Source organism: Argopecten irradians, chromosome 4, assembly GCF_041381155.1.
Source record: "Argopecten irradians isolate NY chromosome 4, Ai_NY, whole genome shotgun sequence".
NCBI classification, from domain to species: Eukaryota; Metazoa; Mollusca; class Bivalvia; order Pectinida; family Pectinidae; genus Argopecten; species Argopecten irradians.
Window position 1 is genome coordinate 39,198,616 of NC_091137.1, and position 21,323 is coordinate 39,219,938.

Genomic DNA, 21,323 nt, shown 5'->3' on the forward strand with positions numbered 1-21,323 from the left:
TTAGCATTGGGAGGCATCGCCAGTAAATGGGTGTTTCTCAAGGAAGGTTTTTATTGATAAACATTTTTATTGATGATACTTTTTTACTTCATCAAGGAGGCAGCTCACTCTATATAATCATGCAGATGATAATACTCCAATTATTTTAGTAAGGACATTAAAACCGAAACAGATGTTTTAGAAATTGTGGCTAGCATTTTATTGTTTGTTTGTTTGTTTGATTTATTAACGTCCTATTAACAGCTATGGTCATGTAAGGACGGCCTCCAATGTATGCGGTGTGTTGCGTGTATGTTGTGCGAGGTGAGTGTACTGGGAGACTGCGGTATGTTCGTGTTGTGTCTTCTTGTATAGTGGAACTGTTGCCCTTTTTATAGTGCTATATCACTGAAGCATGCCGCCGAAGACACCAAGCAACACACCCCACCCGGTCACATTATACTGACAACGGGCGAACCAGTCGTCCCACTCCCTGTGTGCTGAACGCTAAGCAGGAGCAGAAACTACCACTTTTATAGACTTTGGTGTGTCTCGGCCAGGGGACAGAACCCAGAGCCTTCCTCACAGGGGCGAACGCTCAACTCAAGGGCTAGCATTTTAATTAAATGGTTTAAAGACGATGGAATGAAAGCAAACCTAGGGAAGAAATCTCTAGGTAAATCTACTTTTGCAGGGACTGACATTATTTGTGAAGATGGTGTTAAATCTATTACGCGTGGATAGATAAACTTTTAAAATCTGACAAACATGTTTCAGATTTATGAAGCCTCCCAACAGTTAGTAGTTCTTAAAAGGATTGGACATTTCATCCAAACACAATCAAAATGTAGTTCATAAGAGTTTTGTATATAGGCCCGGTTATCTTAAGAAAAGTCCCCAGTGTTTGTTTTGTTTGATAAATTAACGTCCTATTAACAGCTATGCGCATGTAAGGACGGCCTCCCATTTATGCGGTGTGTGGCGTGTATGTTGTGTGAGGTGCGTGTTTTGGGAGATTGCGGTGTATTCATGTTGCGTCTTCTTGTATAGTGGAACTGTTTCCCTTTCTATAATGCTATATAACAGAAGCATGCCGCCGAAGACACAAAGCGACGCACCCCATCCGGTCACATACTGACAACGGGCGAACCAGTTGCCCCACTCCCTGTATGCTGAGCGCTAAGCAGGAACAGAAAACTACCACTTTTATAGGCTTTGGTGTGTCTCGGCCAGGGGACAGAACCAAGAGCCTTCCTCACAGGGACGAACGCTCAACTCAAAGCCAAAAGTGAGGCGGTGACAAGGGATGCATTATGAAAGATAAAGTCAGTTAGGAAGAAGAGAAAAGATAAGATACTAAATTTAATCACCTTTTACGATCATGCAATAGGGGCAGCAGGTACATTGATCAAACAAGCAAAATCGTGGAATTTCCATCCCCCGCTTTCAGGACATATTGTAGGTAAACATCATTGAGGTTAGGTTTAACCTTGATTGAAACATGGATAGAATAAACTGAAGTCTTATTCGGAAGTAAGATATTTAACTTTGTTACGAAGTTTGAAGAAACTAGGTTAATATTTATTACAGTTATTGTACCGAAGTGGCAGAAACTGACTTTTTTATGTAAGCAAAGGGCCATAACTCCGCTAAATAAGATCAGTTGAAAGTTGCGATCGAACTTGCTCGAGTCCTTAAGGCATTTAACCTTATTACTAAGTTTGAAGAAATTCGGTTTTCATTTGTTATACTTATTGTACGGAAATGTCAGAAAATGACGTTTTTAGTAATTCAAAGGGTCATAACTCCGCTAAATAAGGTCCATCGACAGTCGCGATCGAACTTGGCCGAGCCCTAAAGGCATTTAACCTTGTCACCAAGTTTGAAGAAAATCGGTTTACATTTGTTAGTTATTGCACGGAAACGAAGTGTTACAGACAGACGGGCAGACAGACAGACGACAAACCCAAATTAATATCCCCGTTTCGGAGAAAGCGGGGGATAATTAACAGCCCAGATCATATGAGGACGGGCTTCCATGTAGGTAAAGATAAACCAAGCATGATTCAAGAGAACAGAATGTGTTTTGATCAAAATAATTCAATTAGAAAGCATTAATAATTACAAATAAATTGCATGATGAGTGAATTGGATTGGTCACTTTTATACTTTATTCCTTTCATGTACATTTCAGAGTTATCTCTCTTGGATAGTAACTCGGTCATTAATGAACTTATATCACCACAAGAAATTATGATATGTATAAAACGGTTTAAAAAATAATAAGTCATGTGGAGACGACTTTGTATGTAATGAGTATATTAAATATACATTTGATATGTTACCATTGAATGTGAAGATATTCAATCATATTTCCATCAATAAAATCAACCCTAACAAGTCATCAGGTCCTGATGATATCCATCCAATGCTAGCTGCTGGCGAAAACAGTTAATGAAATAAAAAGAGTTCTAACTATTATATTCAATAAATCAATCCTACAGACCAATCAGCCTTACCTTAGTACCTAGCAAGATTTTATAAAGAATAGTGAGAGACGAAATCGTCAAACATATGGATAACAACAACCTATTCGCAAAAAAGCAACACAGTTTTACACAGGGACGTTCATGCACCACCCAACTACTGGAATGCCTGGAAGACGGGACAATATCAATGGATGAAGGCCACAATACCGATGTGATATACCTGAAGTTCAGTAAGGCCTTTGACAAGGTACAAACTGGAACAATATGGCATTAAAGGGAGAGTACTCCGATGGAACAGCGAGTAATAGTCACCGGAACATGTTCCCAGAGTCTTCCAGTAACAAGTAGAGTTCCCCAAGGAAGTGTTCTGGGACCAGTACTGTTTCTGATATACGTAAATGATATTCCAGAAGCTGTACCAAGCCTTGTTAATGTTTGCTGACGACACCAAACTATACAAATAAATTTCTACTCCACGTTGCAGACAAGAACTACAGAATAGCATAAATAAAATGGTAAAGTGAGCAGAGAACTGGCTGATGACTCTCAATCTTACCAAATGTAAACATACGGAGATTGGAAACAACGAGAAAACATCCCAATACAATATCCAGGACTCGTGGAAATACCCACTAACTGTACAAGAGACAGGCCAATCAACAGTTTTTAAGACCCAGCTAAATAAATATTGGAAGAACAACAACAAGTTTGTCCTAAGTGAACATCCATAGTGAGGCCTGTAGTATAACTATTTAAGATAGATTTGGTCCAAGGAAACTGCGAAAGAGACTTTATAATACACCTATGCAGTCTATAGACCATTCTAAACACTAGCCTTATTTAGACTTATATACACATTCACCATTAAGTAGGTACAAGATGTTTGGGGATTGCCCCGCCACTTGTATCAGTTCTCCAATATATTACATTGTATGAATAGATCAAAAAGATAATGTTACTAAATTTGTTTGTTTGTTTGATTGATTTACGTCCTATTAACATCTATGGTCATGTAAGGACGGCCTCCTATTTATGCGGTGTGATGCGTGTATGTTGTGCGAGGTGTGTGTTTTACGATAATATAAGTTTTATTTGAATTCATAAAATTAGCTATTCGGCACTTGTCAGACTAAAGCTACTCGTGTATTGTACATGTATACGGTCAGTTATCTGCACACATGTTGGTCATATCATACCTTATTAGTCTTGTATAACACGGAATGGATACATTGTGTGGGCTGTTACGGTAGTAGATATCATGGCCAAATACTGATGTGTAAACCAGCTACTCTCTAGATCTTGTTACATGTACTAACTATCATAAATAGAGCTGACCAGTGATATATCACGGAGACAGCTATACAGAGAGAGGGAGCTATCCTGTTCACAGCACCAGTATAATAAAATGGATTTTTTGACGCTTGTTTTATGAAGTTGTATAGTTCTTTGGTTCCATAGTTTCTTGAGCCGTCAGTGTAGATCTTAGCATGATCAGGGAAAGTCCTGATGCACTCCCGAAAGGAGTATGTTCTTCGGGTAATGCACTGGACTTTGCCCTCTCATGCAAAGATAAATTGATATCAGGTGTTTGAATGAGTCATGGTGGTACATCCGATATGGTGTACTCGTCAATGGTGTCGAAATTTATATTTAGTTCCTGCAAAAATTCTGATGCCAAATGTTGGTATGAGCTTTTTGATTTTGTCTGAATATGTCCTGGTGTTGCGGATTAAATACAAGATCGAATGCGGGGTTTTTGGGATTGGATTTCAGTTGAGCAGCATACTGTAAGGATAATTTCTTTCGTCGATCGTCTAGAGATGGCTCATTAGCTTCCACATGGAGACTCCTCACAGGTGTTGTTCGAAAAGCTCCGAGTGCCAGACGCAGTCCCTTATTCTGGATAGGGTCAAACATCTGTAGATAGGAGATGCGAGCCGATCCATTGACAATTGAGCCGTAGTCAAGTTTTGATCTAATAAGTGCCCGATAGATACGCAGAAGCACTTCACGGTCTGCACCCCAATCAGAATGGGACAGAACACATAGAATGTTTCAGCGCCTTCGAGCACTTATCCTTCAGATGTTTTATGTGTGGCACAAAGGACAGTTTCGAATCAAATATTAATCCAAGAAATTTAGTTTGTTCAACTACTGGAATTTTAATTCCATTGAGTGTGAGGTCTGGATCGTTGTGTGGTTTTCGTTTTTGACAGAAATGCATGCAGGACAGTTTTTGATCTTGAAAATCTAAAGCCATTTTCGTCAGCCCAATTTTGTAATTTGCCTAAACATTGTTGTAGTTGTCGTTCTATAGTGTGCATTATTCCTTGATCTGTAGCAGATCAAGAAATCATCCACAAATAGAGACCCTTCTGTAGATTGACCAAGACATTTGATTATGCTGTTAATATTTTAAGCCAAAAAGTGTGACAGACAGGATACCACCCCGATGGACACCCATCTCATGTGTTTCTGTTTCTGAATAAGTTGAACCCGTTCGAATTTTGAAATGTCTGTCAAATATAAAAGGAACTCTTTCACGAACAATGGAAATTTGCCCACGAACCAATTTTATTAAAAACTGAATGTTACATGTAGCAACATTAATGCAAACCCTTGAAATACGTTTAAAAAATTCAAAAGGTCCCAGGGGCCTGTGCTGTGGCCAAATTAATGTTGTCCAGTATAGGTGTATGACAGGGTTCCCTTTTTGATCCAAAAATTTATCAAAATAATGTTTTATGTCATAAAACTGTATTATTTTCTGAAGAGTAAATAAAAATTACATATAATGATCACAAATATGTAGCAAAATGGGACAATTAAAATTTTGGCTAAATCTTAAAGACAGAAAATATCGAAATTTTGGGTATTATTTTCGGCCATGTCAATTATTAACAATGGTGATTCACCAATTTCCAGTTTGAGTGCACCAAAAATATTTTCTAACAAGAGGCCCATGGGCCTTAACGGTCACCTGAGTTAGATTATATAAATGAAACAAATTAAAGACATATAAACACTATATGCTGGGCCTTGAAGTTGGTCCAGTGATTTATAAATTTGACTTTTAAGACTATGAAGAGTATTTGCTTCCATCAAACCTGTGAACATAGAGGTATTTTTTGAAATTTTAATCATTTTGACCCTGTTTGGTCCTGCCCCTCTGATCCCCCAGGGGGTCATCGAGGACGGATATGGATGTTAAAATGCTATATCTTAGGCTTATAATTCTAATCAAGTTCGACTAATTTCCTACGAAAATTGGGCAAATAATGTTCACAAATATGTTTTTCCTTTATAAACTAAAGTAAACTTGCATTTGACCCTTCCCCAAGGGGTAACGTGAGACCCCAAGGTCATATAATTCACAATTTTTATTAAAAACACCTTAAGACCTTTCCATCTATAATTATTTGATTCTACTATATCCAGAATTTTAGAAGATTTTGAAGTTTAAGCCTATTTGACCTTTTTTTGCCCCGCCCCTCTGCCCCCAGGGGGTCGGCCAGGACCAATGTGGATATGGTATTAAATGCTATCTCAGGCATAATATTTTCTAACTAAGTTTGACTCATTTCCTATGAAAATTGAGCAAAAAAATGCTCTTTAATGTGTTTTCCTATATAAACTATAGTAAACTTGACCCCCTCCCCAAGGGGAAACAGGACACCCCAGGGTCATATAATTTACAATTTTGATAAACAAACTTTAAAACCTTTTCATCTATAAAGTGTATTTGATTATACCATTTCCAGAATTTTAAAAGAATATTTTTGAAGTTTTAGCCTATTTGACCATTTTTTTAGCCCCACCCCTCTGCCCCCAGGGGGTCGGCCAGAACCAATGTGGATATGATATTAAAATGCTATCTCAGGCTAATAATTCTAACCAAGTTTGACTCGTTTCCAATGAAAATTGAGCAAAACATGCTCATAAATGTGTTTTCCCTTTATAAACTATAGTAAACTTGACCCTCTTCCCAGGGGGAAACGTGAGACCCAGGGTCATATAATTCACAATTTTTTGTAAAGGACCTTAAGACCTTTCTATTTATGAAAAGTATTTGATTCTACCATTTCTAGAATTTCAGAAGAAGATTTTTGAAGTTTTAGCCTATTTGTGACCCCTTTTGACCCCGCCCCTAAGGCCCCTGGGGGTCAGTCATAGAAAATTTGTTAATAGGATTAAATGGCCATCTCATACTGATAATTCTGACAAGATTTGACTCATTATCCTATTACAAATGACCAAATAATGCGCACAAAAATGTGTTTTCCCAATATAAACTATATAAAAATTAACCCCCTCCCAAGGGGGAAACTAGAGACCCCAGGGTCTTCGTCTCAGGTGACCTAAAAAGTTGGCTCATTACCTGAAATAAAAATTGTGAAAATTTCAGAAAAATTGTGGACCGGTAAATTTGCCGTTTAAAGATCTGAAATAAGGCAAGGTGCTATTTTTAGCAGTATTACAACGTGGTTGCACCACGGCCGTTTTTCAATCATAAAATTGAGAAAAAAGAAAAAAAAAATTTCTTAATCTTATTTAATACTCATTAGTTACATAAATTTAAAAGTAATATATGATTTTATTAACCTTGTAGAATAATCAAATATTGAATCACAATAACAAAGTATTTCGGAATTTTTAGGGCATTATCATTCACTTTTCAAGCTGGATGATGATTGCAACTGCATTCTCAGAAATATTATTTTTTATTTTACAGCTGAAATGCATAAAAGTAAAATAATAACAAAATCTAGAAAAAAATGGGTGGGAGTAGATTATAATGTTAAGAGAAACAAGTTTTTAACCAATTTTTCACACATCCCGTATATTAGTGCAATATATGTATAATAATATTGTTGTATTTTTTCAAATATTGTGCTTTCAAAAAGTGTGGCAATGGCATCAAATCACACACCATTACAAGTTTTTGTTTAAAAAAACATAGACAAATTGATATACGATTTTTTTCGTTCAAAAATGTATTAATTTTACTATATAAGTATTTCTTTGCAGTTTAATATTTAGATTGTTCGGAACATTTTGTGATCAATCAACTGAAGTTTGATTTCGAGTTTTTTTTTTTTAATTTTCTTTGGAATTTTCATGAATTCCATAAAAGTTAACCAAGAATTTTTTTTTCAGTTTAAAAAAAATAACAGCATCTTTTATGGTTAATGAAACAGTAAAACGTTTTTTGAGGTCCACAGTTTTATTTTTCATAATTAGCTTTGTGTATCGTAAAACACATCATACTATCAATCAAAATGGCATAAGGTTTATCATTTCAGGTAAAATGTAAAAAAAAAGATTTTATAGAGAAATTTGGTTATCACAACATGAAGTTATACATGTCCAGGGGATCCAAATAAATCAATTTTATACGTGAACACAAAGCTAAGTAACATAAAGTATATGCAATACACTGCATTTAAATGATTTCCAGTTTGATCAGACACTCTCTCATTTCCTGTTCGACTGTTTCTCCCTTTAATCTCTGTACGATTAATACCATATCCGCCAATTAAGATTTTTAGAGATGGTTTTAATCCATACGGATTACTTTACAATTACGTATAAAAAAACTCATATAATTCTAAACTCAAAGTCAGTTTATTACAGTATTGAATAAAACGGTTTCATCGCCACACACTCTTTACCACGGGGATATACACCATGTTCATGTACTGTAATCGAAGCTTTTCTTTTTGTCTATTACTCAGTAAAAGCTGTTTAATTTTCTAATTATATAATAATTCTAACATGGAATTCAAATATGATTATTGACTGTAAAGATAAATCAAGTTTTGATGATCTACTTACAGATAATGTCTATTTTCATTATTGAAACTGCTACATTCAGTTAGTTATTGTCAAGATTAAAGAAGTATTTGCCATTAATGTATTAATCTGAAATGAATACATCAATGAGTTTCCCCGAAAAAAATAAACTTAAAATCTAAAACGACATAAATATGTAAAGTGATGAGATTTACATTTTTAACATGAATCAACATAAATGTTAATCAGAAGTGTTAGCCCTGCAGCAAAATATTGAACTTATTGTAGGTTTGTAACATGACCCGTTGTAACCTGGTAACTCTTCCCTCTCAAACCACACAGTTACAGAATCCCCATTTTAATCACTCTCTTCACTGCAAATATGCTCTATAATTACAAAATAAATCATTAGAACAGGACATATTAGTGAAGCTACTTCAAATGCTAAACAGCTTATCGTGGGTCATAAAACACGCCAAATGTTTTGTAATTTTGATTATGTAAAACTTAATTTTTCTACAAAGTATCACTAAATAAATCAATTTGAAATCATATCAAGCGTTACAGATGAGTATTGGATTATACATTAATGTTGACACAGTTAGATTCGTGATAAATGACCCAAAATAAGCATATTCTTAACATAATGTAACGTTACTAAAAATAGACCATGCTATATTATAACCTTTAAACGACAAATTTACCGGTCCACAATTTTCCCTGAAATTTTCATAATATATTCATTTCAGGTAATGAGCAAAACTTTTTAGAAAATATTTTTGGTGCACTCAAACTGGAAGTGGGTGAATCACCATTGTTAATAATTGAAATGGCGCGAAAATAACACCCAAAATTTCGATATTTTCTGTCTTTAAAAATTTTAGCCAAACTTTTATTTGTCCCATTTTGCCTACATATTTGTGATCATTATATGTAATATTATTTTATACTCTTCAGAAAAATAATACAGTTTATATGACATAAAACATTATTTTTTATACCATCTTGACGTATTTCAAGGGTTTGCATTTTATATTGCTACATATTACATTTAATTTCAAAAAAATTGGTTCGTAGGGCAAAATTCCATTGTTCGTGAAAAAAGGTCTTTTGAAATAAACTTTGGCAAATTACCATGTATTCCGATATCCTGGAGGATCGTTCATGATTCCGTATTGCCAAGTTGTGGTCGTATGCCTTTTTAAAAGGTCAAAGAAGTTACGGCATCGAAGATGTTCTTTCTTGGCAAAGACTTCTCGTATAAAATGTTTTCTAGTCTAACTAAGTGGTCTACCGTTCCCCTGCGGTTTCTAAAGCCGCTTTGTAAATGACTTAACATATTGTTTGATTCCAGGAATCAAACTAATCTAGTATTTATCATACGTTCTTCTACAAATTCATCTTGTCAATGAAATAGGACGATAGGTTCATTTAGCACCAGTAGCATCCTTCCGGGCTTCGGAAGGGGTATAATAGTAGATTCCATTAAAGACTCGGGAACTTTGCCAGAAGAATAAACTTGGTTAAATATAAAATGTAGTTAAAAGACATTTTTTAGTGAAGAGTCTGGTAATTGTTTTTAAAAACAATTTTCCGTCGAGGGGACTCGAGCAATTCTGGTATCTCGGAAAGGCCTATTTTAACTTTCAGTATTGGAGGATTTAAAAATTTAGATGTCTCTTTCCCTTTCCTTTTTTTTTTTAATTTTTGAAATTCTTTGAATGTATTTTTGACCGATACACGAGAGTTGCCAGCCGAAGGCAGCCTATATAGTAGAAAGCAACGTGTGATTTTAAACAACTGTTTCTCGAACTGGGTAACTATAAAAGCCGGATACCACAGGGTTCCATCCTATGCACGCTGGCATCATTCATTGTAATTATACAATGTACAAACAAATACACAGCCGGCAAGATACACTACAATTACAACAAGACTACACGCAGCAGCATGTTGGGCACATGACTGGCTTAGATCTTATGTCATCAGCATCATATCGGAGGTAAAATCACCTCACATCAAAGAAATGTCCATGTTAACAACTCGTACGTGGCATTCTCCATCACGTCCCCGAGGGCCACAAACGTCCACGACTTATTGCCCCCCAGGATTTAAGAGGAAAAGCACTAAGGAACGTGCATGACAAAAACGGTCGGTGGACACTTGTGGGGAGAGAGTAAATCTCATAAGAAGTTAAAGCAGCATGTATGGTGGCACGGTATGAGGCAGGACGCCAAACTACACGTACGATCATTGTGTCTCCTGTGCTAAAAACAAGAAGGGCCATGTGGCCAAACAGGACTGGTGTCCTATCAAGCTGGCTTTCCCTTAGAGAGAGTTCACATAGACATCCTAGGGCCTTTCACCCCTAGCAAGCTAAGGCGGGAAATCGGTATATAGTCATGATTGTAGATCAATATACCAATCCTCGCCTTCAAGTCCCATGGCAGTTTTCAGTTTCTTGACCTCATCCTCTTGTGCTCTGTAGGAATCAAGTTCCTCTTGAACAGCTTCAGCTACCATAGGAAAAGGGCTTCCCTTCTGGGCTTGCCAAAATCGGTCGGTAGGGTTTAAATCATAACTTTTCTTCTTTTTCATCGGAGCTCCACCTGGAGATTTGGCCTCCACTGTTTCTTCCACCTCAACCCTGTTAAGTTGAAGGTTAAACACGTCATGTGTTAGGGCTTGATATGTCCATGTGTGGTGCAACATTGTTGCCAAATCAAGATTACGGTCAAGCAACACCAGAAGTGGACGTTGGAAGCTGAACTGACCAGTCTGAATGCTGTCTGAAGTGAAAAAACTATTATACGTGCATCCCGTAGATTTTCTCTGAGTTTTTTGTCAAGTTTCTCTGCAACCATCTCTGCGGCATTTCCTCGCGGGCATCTTATGACCGGAACCACACCAAGTGTCACAAACACACAAAACAAACTGTCAACAACAGTGTCCATAATGAATTCCATGTCCGTGTCTTTCACATCTCCTTTGTTTATGGCAAAGTACGATATACTATCCCTTTCCTGGTTTCTCAACACAAACATGTCATCTTCAAGGGAGATAAAGTTTAAATATTGGTCAAACACCTTGGAAACTTGGTGGACACAGTTTTGCTGTATTGCAGCACTAGCGATATCCTCAAGTTTTTGACGAGGAACTGCTGAGATAAAATTTAGGAAATATGACTCGTACAACTGATTTCCAAAGTCTCTACAGATTCTCTGTATGTTATCATCGGTTGGTAACACGAAATAAATCGCCGGTACATCAGGGATCGGATCCCTGTCCGAGTGTAAATTGAGATGAAGTGTTACCCCCATATCTCGCAGTTCCTTCACCGACATCAGGGGAGAAATGATATCTTGACCAAAACGATCGTATACGAGAACTTTCCATTGTGGTTCCGACGATGTGGCTTTAGTTGGAGGCTGGTTAAAGTTAATCATACGTTTTAATGCCTGGATTTGCTTTTCTCGCAGGGAGGCAGCCATCTTGAAACAGTGCTGACACCGCTTGACGTGGCAAGAATGACGACGAAGTAGGGGAGGTAATTCTACTTTCTGTTTGTCTTTTCCATTTTGTAGGCCTGCTTGTAATGTTATATTTTCATCCATGATTGCTATTTTTTTCTGATAAAGTACATCAGTTATTAAATCATTTCATTATATTAACAGTGGAATTATAAAATACATTTACATTTTCCCATTTTTTTTTTAAATAATGAAAAAATACATTATATTTTAAAGCTTTTCAGCAATTATGTATTTAAAAACATGAGGAAACTTTTACAGTACGGTTTGAAAATGACAACCTTGTTGTTATCATAATTACAAAGGTAATATAAATAAACTATAAAAGAACCATTCATAAACCATACCATATATATTCAATCTGTTTAAATTTCCAGCATCGTGCACATGTGAAGAGATATTTTCTTGCCCTGACACAAGACTTGGTTATCAATATGCCAGATGTCGGACCAGGTTATCTCCTATTCAGACTGCTTAAAAAATATTACCACCGAGAAGTGCCACAATTTTCTCATTACATACAGACCGCCTCAAATCTCGACGAATTGCTATGGGTAGATGAATTATTCATTTGTTGAACAGACCAAGTTTTAAGGTAAGTGACGTAATTCTCAGTCATGTTTTGTAAGCAGTCTGAATAGGAGATGTCACCTGGCCCGATACCAAACGGTGGGCGAAATTCACATTTTCATATAGCAATGCGCGCTGGCCCTACACCAGACAAGTATCTGTGATAAAGTCTAAGTCTGGTGTGAGGGCCAGAGTATCTCAGTCTAGTGATAATGGAAAATGATACTTAGGAACCTGACTGATACCCTGTGATTTGTAGAGTGCCATTTACGAGGCTCTCAAAGAAGTTTCTTGTGGCTTGATCAGAAAGTGAACTTACAATGAAAACCAGACACAAGTTTACCTATGGCAAGAGATTTTATTGGTTAATAAAGTTATATTATGCCAAATAACAAGAGAAGCTTGGTATATAACTTACAAAAGCTGACATCTTCATACATCAGCATTACAACAAAACACAATGGTAATGAACATTACATGTAAGAGAACTGTACAAGTCTTAGATAATGAACATCACATGTAAGAAAACTGTACATGCCCCAGTCATATATATTGAGACACCATATAATAGCAACGCTTCTAATATTTCCTTGGATTCATAATGCTGTTTTGATTAAAAATAAAGCTGTAAAGCACAGTATATTTAATGTACATCTAATGGCCCTGGTATACTGATATTCATATACCGTGTTAGTATATGAAATTATTCACAAGACTTATCTATAATAACAGATACATTCTTGACACCATTAATAGTTCTGCCTCTTTGTGTGCAGCATCTATTGGCGGGCCAAGAGGTTTTTTTTTCTTCCAGTATAATTGAGGAATATTTTTCAAAATCATTTGCAAGACCAAAAATATCCAAACAACTGATGTCAGCACTAAATATCTGTCTACTCATCAAAGATATATATTGTTTTATTCATTTACAAGACCAGTGATTCCAAACAACAGATGTCAGCACTAAATATCTGTGTATATTCATCAAAGATACCTGTGGTCTCCATCATGTAAATACAAACATAGTTATCTTTCAGGCTAAATAACACAAAAATATTTATAAATTCAAACCTTCCTTGGGACTTCCTGTATTCTATGACTGTCAGTCATATGTGACTGATCTAAGTTTAATGAAACAGTTTATTTAGAATGAAAAGGATATTTATGAACACTGTAAAATATCTTATAAGCGTCGGTAGCATTAATACAAAATGAAGAGATTCGTAACATAATTTGATCTTTTTCCCACCCAAGTAATGTAAGGTGTACTCAGGATTAAGTTAACATGGTGACTTTTTTTTCTGTTGCACTCAAAATTCTACAAAACATAGCACTTGAACAATCTACATTCTAATTACCTATAATAAAGAACAAACAATACTAGACAACAGAGTTAACTTTGCCATTACCGGTAAACCATTTTTATCTGGGAACTATAAGTATATTAATAAATAGATAATCTGTGAAAAAGAATGTGTAAGTTTTCTGGTTAAATTTTTCTATAATATATCTAAGTAATCAAGGATTGTGTAATATGAGATATGTCTTATTCATCCTCAATACTCCAGGGGTTACTATCACTGTCATCATATCCATCCCTGGAAAACGTCATAGCCACACTGAAGGCACTAGTTCAGGAGAAAAAAACTGACTAATCACAGGCCTTGAGAGATTATATTTGAAGATTACAGCCAGCGATGCTAATATTCCTCTCATCTACTGGCGCAAAAAGAACCTTCAGTTTTGTCATTACATATTTCAGGGGTGGATGTAGCGACAGTGATAATAACCCCTAGAATATCGAGGATGTGTCTTATCATGTTGCGGAGTTATCATACTTTGACAGTTACATCAATAATTTTTGAGAAACAAGAAAACTGAACTGATGACATAACAATGAGTAACTCTTCACAGGGGGAGACAACTCTACAACATAACATGGTAAGTGATTTCCCTCCTTAAAAAACAGCATTACAATAACTAACACAACAACCAACATACTCAAAGTTGAATAATATTCCTTGTACTGGGTTTTACCTGTACAACTACCATAGCACATGATCAGGCTCCGATTTTCTCAAAACAAAGTCCAAAACTGACTTAAATCTAAAGTTTTCATATAAGTTACATAAGGAGAAAAAATGAGGAATTTTTGTTTTGAGAAATCGGAGCCTGATGTTCTGAGTACGACATCCACTCAGCTCTGTCCACACTACAATAACAATAGTGATTAAGTATTGCACTTAATTAATCATTCCCTACCTCTAACATCATAACAATGTATTCTTGTACACATATTTAAATATTCTGCAACATTTCATGATTTTCTGATGTAGCTTTTTGCTAAATTATTGTTGTACTAATTGTCCATACACCATTGTTCATTGCTGTATTAAATGGTAAAGCACATGCAAAATAAACCGTCAAAGTCTGTTTGCGGTTGAGTTTAAATGATGATACTAAAAGTAGAAATTGTACAAAAAACTATCTCTACCCATTAAAGGGAGTTAATCCAATCACACAAGATGACGACAATAAAACTGATGACATCTCACTCCATGTATTTAGAAATATACTTCATATAAAGCAAGCAACAATAATGCTGCTTAATTACTTCAAGGATTCCTATTTTAGCTGAAATCTGTTTCATTTTTCCAGCTTAAAACTTCAGAGATTATGACTGGCCAACATTTTATACATTATCTTCATTACAAAAACTAACGACACACAGATCATTGCACCAAGTGGTCCAGATTTGGTGATAATTAAAGTTTTAACTATTTATTTTGTACACTACACATGTATTCCCTTTCAGTCATATGAGAAAACAGCATCTGATACTCTGCTTATTGGTTATCTACGATGAAACAAAATATCTAAGTGTATGACCCCCTATCCTTGATGATGTGTAACGATAAATAAATCTAAAAAAAAAATGAAACAGTAAAGTTATATTTCTCGTTTAAATCAGTCCTACTTCACAAAACAACTTGACATACAATGAGTTACAATGTAAGCTTACCACAGTTTACAATGGAAACGTACACACAAAGTACAATACAGAATGATATGGAAGCCCTTTCAGAAACTTTTATGTATTGATGATGATGTACATTATGTATATCATTTGGTTTGTCATTATCAATATCCATTAGACTATGAACATTGATGAACTTGTAAAAAGACAAAACTGCTTCAAAAATATTTTGAATTTGAAACAACAATTTTGTTGTCAAAATGTGTATAGATACGTGTTATATCTGCTTATTTTAAATATAAACAACATATATGGTTTTATTTTTTTTTAAATATAATCATATTATAGACAATGGACACTTTGCTTGATTTTTGCAAATAAAAAATCTAACTTTCATAATTCCTTCATTCAAGTGTCTATGCAATACAGGTATATGTAGTGGATATGAACACCTATGTTTTGTTACATGCGATTCTCACTGCTAATCAACCCAGCTATACAATGATCAACACTGAACTGAAATTGATGTCTATGAGTATTGGATATAGATAAGACAGATGAGCAGACATTAAAATATTAAGATAATCACACAGCATAAGCTCACAAGACTAAGTTGACAGAGATATAATATTCTATAATCAAAGTACTGTAAGTACTAAACTGAAAAAGCATTGATGTAACAAAATTTTAGTTCAAAGAAGGCAAATATGTCATTAGTAACATTTTAGGGTGTGTATTTTCTTGCAAGTCCCATGACATTATCAAGTTGGGTTATTTATCTTCCAAGTATTCATTTAATTAATTTTGGATAAATTATAGAGATTGCAGACAACCATCCCTCCTCATATCAAAAGATGAATCTAAAAATTATGAGAAGATTTTAAGAAAATGCTAGAAAATTTCTTTTAGATTTGAACTTTGAAACTATCTTGAATTCAACAGTTTCAACAAATATTTACAATCAGTGTCATGTGACCTTTTCTCTAATGTTTGAATATAATTGTCTGAATAACAAAATAAAGAAAATTTTTTGTAGTTATGATTATTTGATGGTAATTGATCTTGAGGACAAGGCCATGGAGACCTACAGCTAATAACAATCTGCAGTAAAATGACAACAAGGGAAACATTAAGACTCCATTAAGAAGAAAGTATAATCTGACACATGGATGTCCCTTGATGGCATTTTTACAAAGTTCATGGCTTATGCTGCAAATGTTGTTTACAGACCTCATTTATAAGGAACTATGTGCAATGCATATAATATACAAGTATTTTTTTCCGATGAACTATGTGGTACAGATCTATTACAGGAGGAAAGGGCAAAAGGCAATTAATTAGATAATTTTCAAGAGAAGAAATGAAATGACAAAAACTAAGGGTCAAATGTTCATTTAAAGAATTGGTTACTGCATCAAAATCAAAACTGAATTGTTTTGAATTATGTTTATTCAAAAATACTTTAATACAAACATGAAATAACATCACAATACATTATTTTTTCTAGTTCTCTTCTGTGATACACACAATGTATTCAGGTATATTAGTAAGTAAAGAGCAGTTCTTGATACTTTGCTGCAATATTGAAGAAAAGTCATATCAAAGTCAGATTCAGTATGATACTGTCTCTATATAATGCATAAAATGGACACTGAGAATTCTTAACAGCATATTAAAACAACCATTCTCAAAATCAGTGTGTTATTTGTATACACTGACATGTACATTGGACCCTCGATAATCTGGACACCTTCGTTCCCAGCCTAAACCGCCCAGATTACAAATTTTCCGGACTGCCGAATTTCGTGTACCCTAGTCAATTTTGAAATTGTCATGTACAAGTTACTCCCCTTGACCTTGTAAATCAATGATCGGTTTTTATGTTTATGTACTAAAATAAATACTTTTTTGTTATGTTTTAAAGGTTTTTTCCCATTTAATTATGTTAAGAATATGAAATTAACGTACATGTAATCACACATTATTGGCAACTTGTTGTTAATGTCACATTACTTACAAATGTTTATACATATATTGGTAACAAGATCAGAAACAGTTGTAAAAACATTTGATAGAGGCATCAACTAATGGGAACAACCAATGGGCTATGTCACCAGAAGCGTTAAAATTTGTGTCATTTTGGTGAACACACTGCACAAAGTCAACAAGTAAAACTGTTTAATATGTTTCTGTTGTAGCAAATAAATGAATGTCATTCCATATACAATGTACTTATATGGCCGTGTCACAGATGTGAATCATTGAAATATACATTGTAGCAATGATAATTCAGGCGTGATGATGGGTAAATAAATTATCAGTTTATATTATAAATGTAGGATATTTCTATATATATCTAAATGCAAAGTTACTCGACACTCACTAATTGTCATCACTTGATGTTTTGCAACATTACAGTCAATGGGACAGAATTGTAGTTCTGATAATGACCGTCTGTCAGAACATATATAGTGTGTTTCATTCAAGCCAAGAAAACTCTTTTTGTTTGTATGAATTTTACAACAAAACAGAAAGACTAACATGTGAGTCAGTCTGTGAAGTTAAAAGTTTAAACACCTTCTATCTCTCCACAGATTGATAACAATCGGCAGCATGTCAAATGGTGACAACTCTTTGCAAAAGTTGCAAATTTGTGTTTTAATTGGCATTACGAAACAATGCGAATGAGAAGCACCAATCCATATGCTTGTTGTCCAGAGCTACATGTATGTTGTCGCAGCTAGTTTAATATATGCCTGGTAGTCATCCTTAGAATCATTTCACAGCTTCCAATGTAATCCTGATAATCTCCAGTCTTCAACAATTATGAATCTGCTTCAGATGACTAGCCAATGAGTCCTGTAATTATAAAATTTAACATATATATCAATATTCTTAATTTGTTATAAAAAAGTTACAGAAATCATCTAACAATGACAAAAGGAAGAAATTGGACTCATGTACACAAGTACATTGAGTTAAAGATGCTCCACCGCCGACAGAGTATAAATGATATTCATCATTTGAACAATAATTAGTTGTTTAATCGTGTATGCATAAGTCTAATTAACACAAAAAATAATATAAAATAATTAATTTTGCCTTTGGGTCAAGCGCAATCAGTACTTCATTCCATATAGGATATAGTACTACAGAATTTTTTTGGGATGCATGCAATTAATTATTTTATTATTTATATTTTTAACTTTTGTAACTGAAGAAAAATACTTAATTGTCTGCTCCCGTTTTTGATTGTGAAAAAATACCATTTGTCAGCGGTGAAGCATCTTTAATATATTAGCATCATAATTAATTTGTCTCCTATACCTGATACACATTGATAAAATACAATGTTTTTTACTGTTAGCAAAACTTACTTTAAACCAAATACTGTAATATTGAGCAAGTGTAAATTTACCATGTATGATATATTACAGTGCACAGGTTATTGTTTATTTTGGTAAGTGTTATTATAAATTCTCTGAATCCATGAAGTTATATATGTAGTGACTGTTTAATCGATGTTTTAAGTTCATACCGCCAATTTCGAAATCCCAGATATTAATGGTCTTAAATAAATCTAGCATTACAATTCTTCTATTTATCTAAAGAAATTCTGTATTCACATGTGTATTACCAGAAACATATATACATAGAGATTGGAAACTCCTTCTTTGTCTTTGTTGACAGGCAGCGGGACCTCCGGTTTATAGATATTTTCCCTTGGCTAACTACTTTCTAGTGTATTCTTTTAAACATGATATTTTTGCATCAATACAAAGTTTAAACATTATAGCATGGTTTGATGTGACCAGTTTGTCCAATTGATGTTATTTAATATGTTTTTTGAAAGCATGAAAATCGGCAATTTTACCTGGTTTTTCGAAAATCAGACATTCAAAACCGGAAGTGCATTTTGTTTTATTAATATATAAGTTAAAATATTATTTTTCTTTCCAAAATCGTCCTCAAACCATCTGAAAATTACTGAACTTTTATAATATTTCAAAGTTATTCTGCTGTATTTTACTATTTAAAAGTTTATCTAAAAACCCCTAAGCACATACAGAGGTACATCTGCCGATCGTAAAAATGGCGGAGTTGCCAATCTGTATGTATATATGTTTCTGGTATTACACATACATGCTAAATTCTGGTAAATTGACTCTATGCATTAATATTAAATTTGATGTCATCGCATTAGAAAATAATACCAAAAATGAATCTTGTCAACTGCTAATTATATAACAACAAACTACTTCAAATTTAAAGTGATATTCAATTTTGTTGCGTTGTAATAAAATAAAACGTCGATTATATGGATGTTAGCAGGAATTCACACATACTCATGATGTTGTAAGTTCACTTCATGTGCAGATGTCTGTCAAATAGTTCATATAATAATATACCGACCCATAGGCATGATAGGCAAAGAAGCAAAACGAAATGAAACTTACGATTTTCACTGCTTCTGTCTCCAAATACAAAAAGAATTCCGTACTTTACTAGCAAGGTGGCTTGCAACATGCAGTGTTCAAATATTCTTCGGTGTTTTTCAGATATGAGAATGCATTTATTACGCTCGATAATTAAATGGAAAATATCTCTTGACTTGCAAGTTTACATCACAGGTCCGCTTTGCGTGATGACGTCTTTGTTTACATTCGGCCGTTTACACTATTGCTGAGTGTCACGATATTTCATTGTATCTGTATCCGTGTATTAAATATTCCCTTCGACGCTTGATACCCAGACGCTTGATGCGTACGTAGTTAACAAGCGTCTGTTTGAGTGAGACTTGGTTAAATTCAGTGGGCCATCGTAATGACATGATCACAATACGAACGTACCTGTTCTCCAAAATGACTATCAATATAATACATGTAAAAACAAACAACTTTTGTATCTTTCTTACGTCGGGATGAATTAAAAAATTGTCATTATATAATAGATTATGAATGTATACATCAAACTACAATTAGTTACTTACATACCAAAATCCTGACAATTCCTTTATTTAGTGTTACCCAAACCGGATGTTTACATAAATATATGCAAATGCGGGCGAGAATTAGGCCACCGATCGCTACCACTGATGCAAATTATCCTCACTATTTTTCAATTATAGACGTTCATGTTATAGTTTTTGTAGACATGTTTGAAACTATTCTATTTAATGAAATACCATAGAAGTTGTTTAACTGCACTATGGCAGTATATTTGTTCTAGAAAGAGGAAAAGAGAAAAAATCGCATGCAAATGAGAGGTCAATCGCATTTAAATTAGTGGGTCATCCGGGCCGTATGCAATACTGGAAAAGCAAGCTTTTTCAGCTCTTATAATGAAAAAATATGCCAGAAAATACATATAAAGTATTCTGGCTATTTTTTCATATAGAGACTATACATGTGCCATGTCGCCTGATATGTGGATCAATCGGGGCTTGCAACACTATCGGACTGAGTAAAAATGAGCAAGGTAACAGTAAGAGAGGCCCCCAATTACTTATGGTGCTGGGTACCTCACAACATCATGAACACCTGCTGCTTGCGACTGCCCGAGCAAGCGATTACATCAGTAAACCCCGCCCAACACATGTTGTATGTTGTGACAGTTACTGTACATTGTATCACTGTACTAATTTTTCATACAAGTATTTTTAAAAGAGAATGAAACAGAATTCAGACGCACAACTTTTGAATACCAAGTATTTGTCTTTAATTTTGTTTTCACATTAGTTCTTTTTACTAACAGAGGATCCTCCTGAACAACACAAAATGAATTTGTTCCAAAAATAACATATCTTATGAAGGTATTCCGATAAGTACTCTTGTAAATTTTAGTTTTTTGAAAACCTGGAAATTGGTCATTTTTCCATGATTTTCTCATATAACATTAATGTACATGTATCACTTTACTAATTTTTTTCATAGGTCATGAATTAGGCGGATATTTTAAATGTTTGTGACAAAAATAATATGTAAA

The 21,323-nt window shown here is 34.5% G+C and overlaps 1 protein-coding gene and 1 long non-coding RNA gene across 2 annotated transcripts; both read right to left on the bottom strand.

Annotated features, from left to right (window-relative positions):
* Positions 1-10,661: 10,661 nt before the first annotated feature.
* On the bottom strand, positions 10,662-11,890 carry LOC138322287 (sec1 family domain-containing protein 1-like). Its single transcript, XM_069266326.1, is given in 2 exon segments — positions 10,662-11,069; positions 11,072-11,890. Coding segments are annotated over 2 exon segments (1,212 nt in total). The 5' UTR covers positions 11,876-11,890.
* Positions 11,891-12,699: 809 nt separating this feature from the next.
* On the bottom strand, positions 12,700-20,079 carry LOC138321608 (uncharacterized). The gene is made up of 2 exons (XR_011208346.1): positions 19,796-20,079; positions 12,700-18,197 (listed from the first exon to the last, which is right to left on the bottom strand). It is a non-coding gene; the product is annotated as an uncharacterized lncRNA (long non-coding RNA).
* Positions 20,080-21,323: the final 1,244 nt, after the last annotated feature.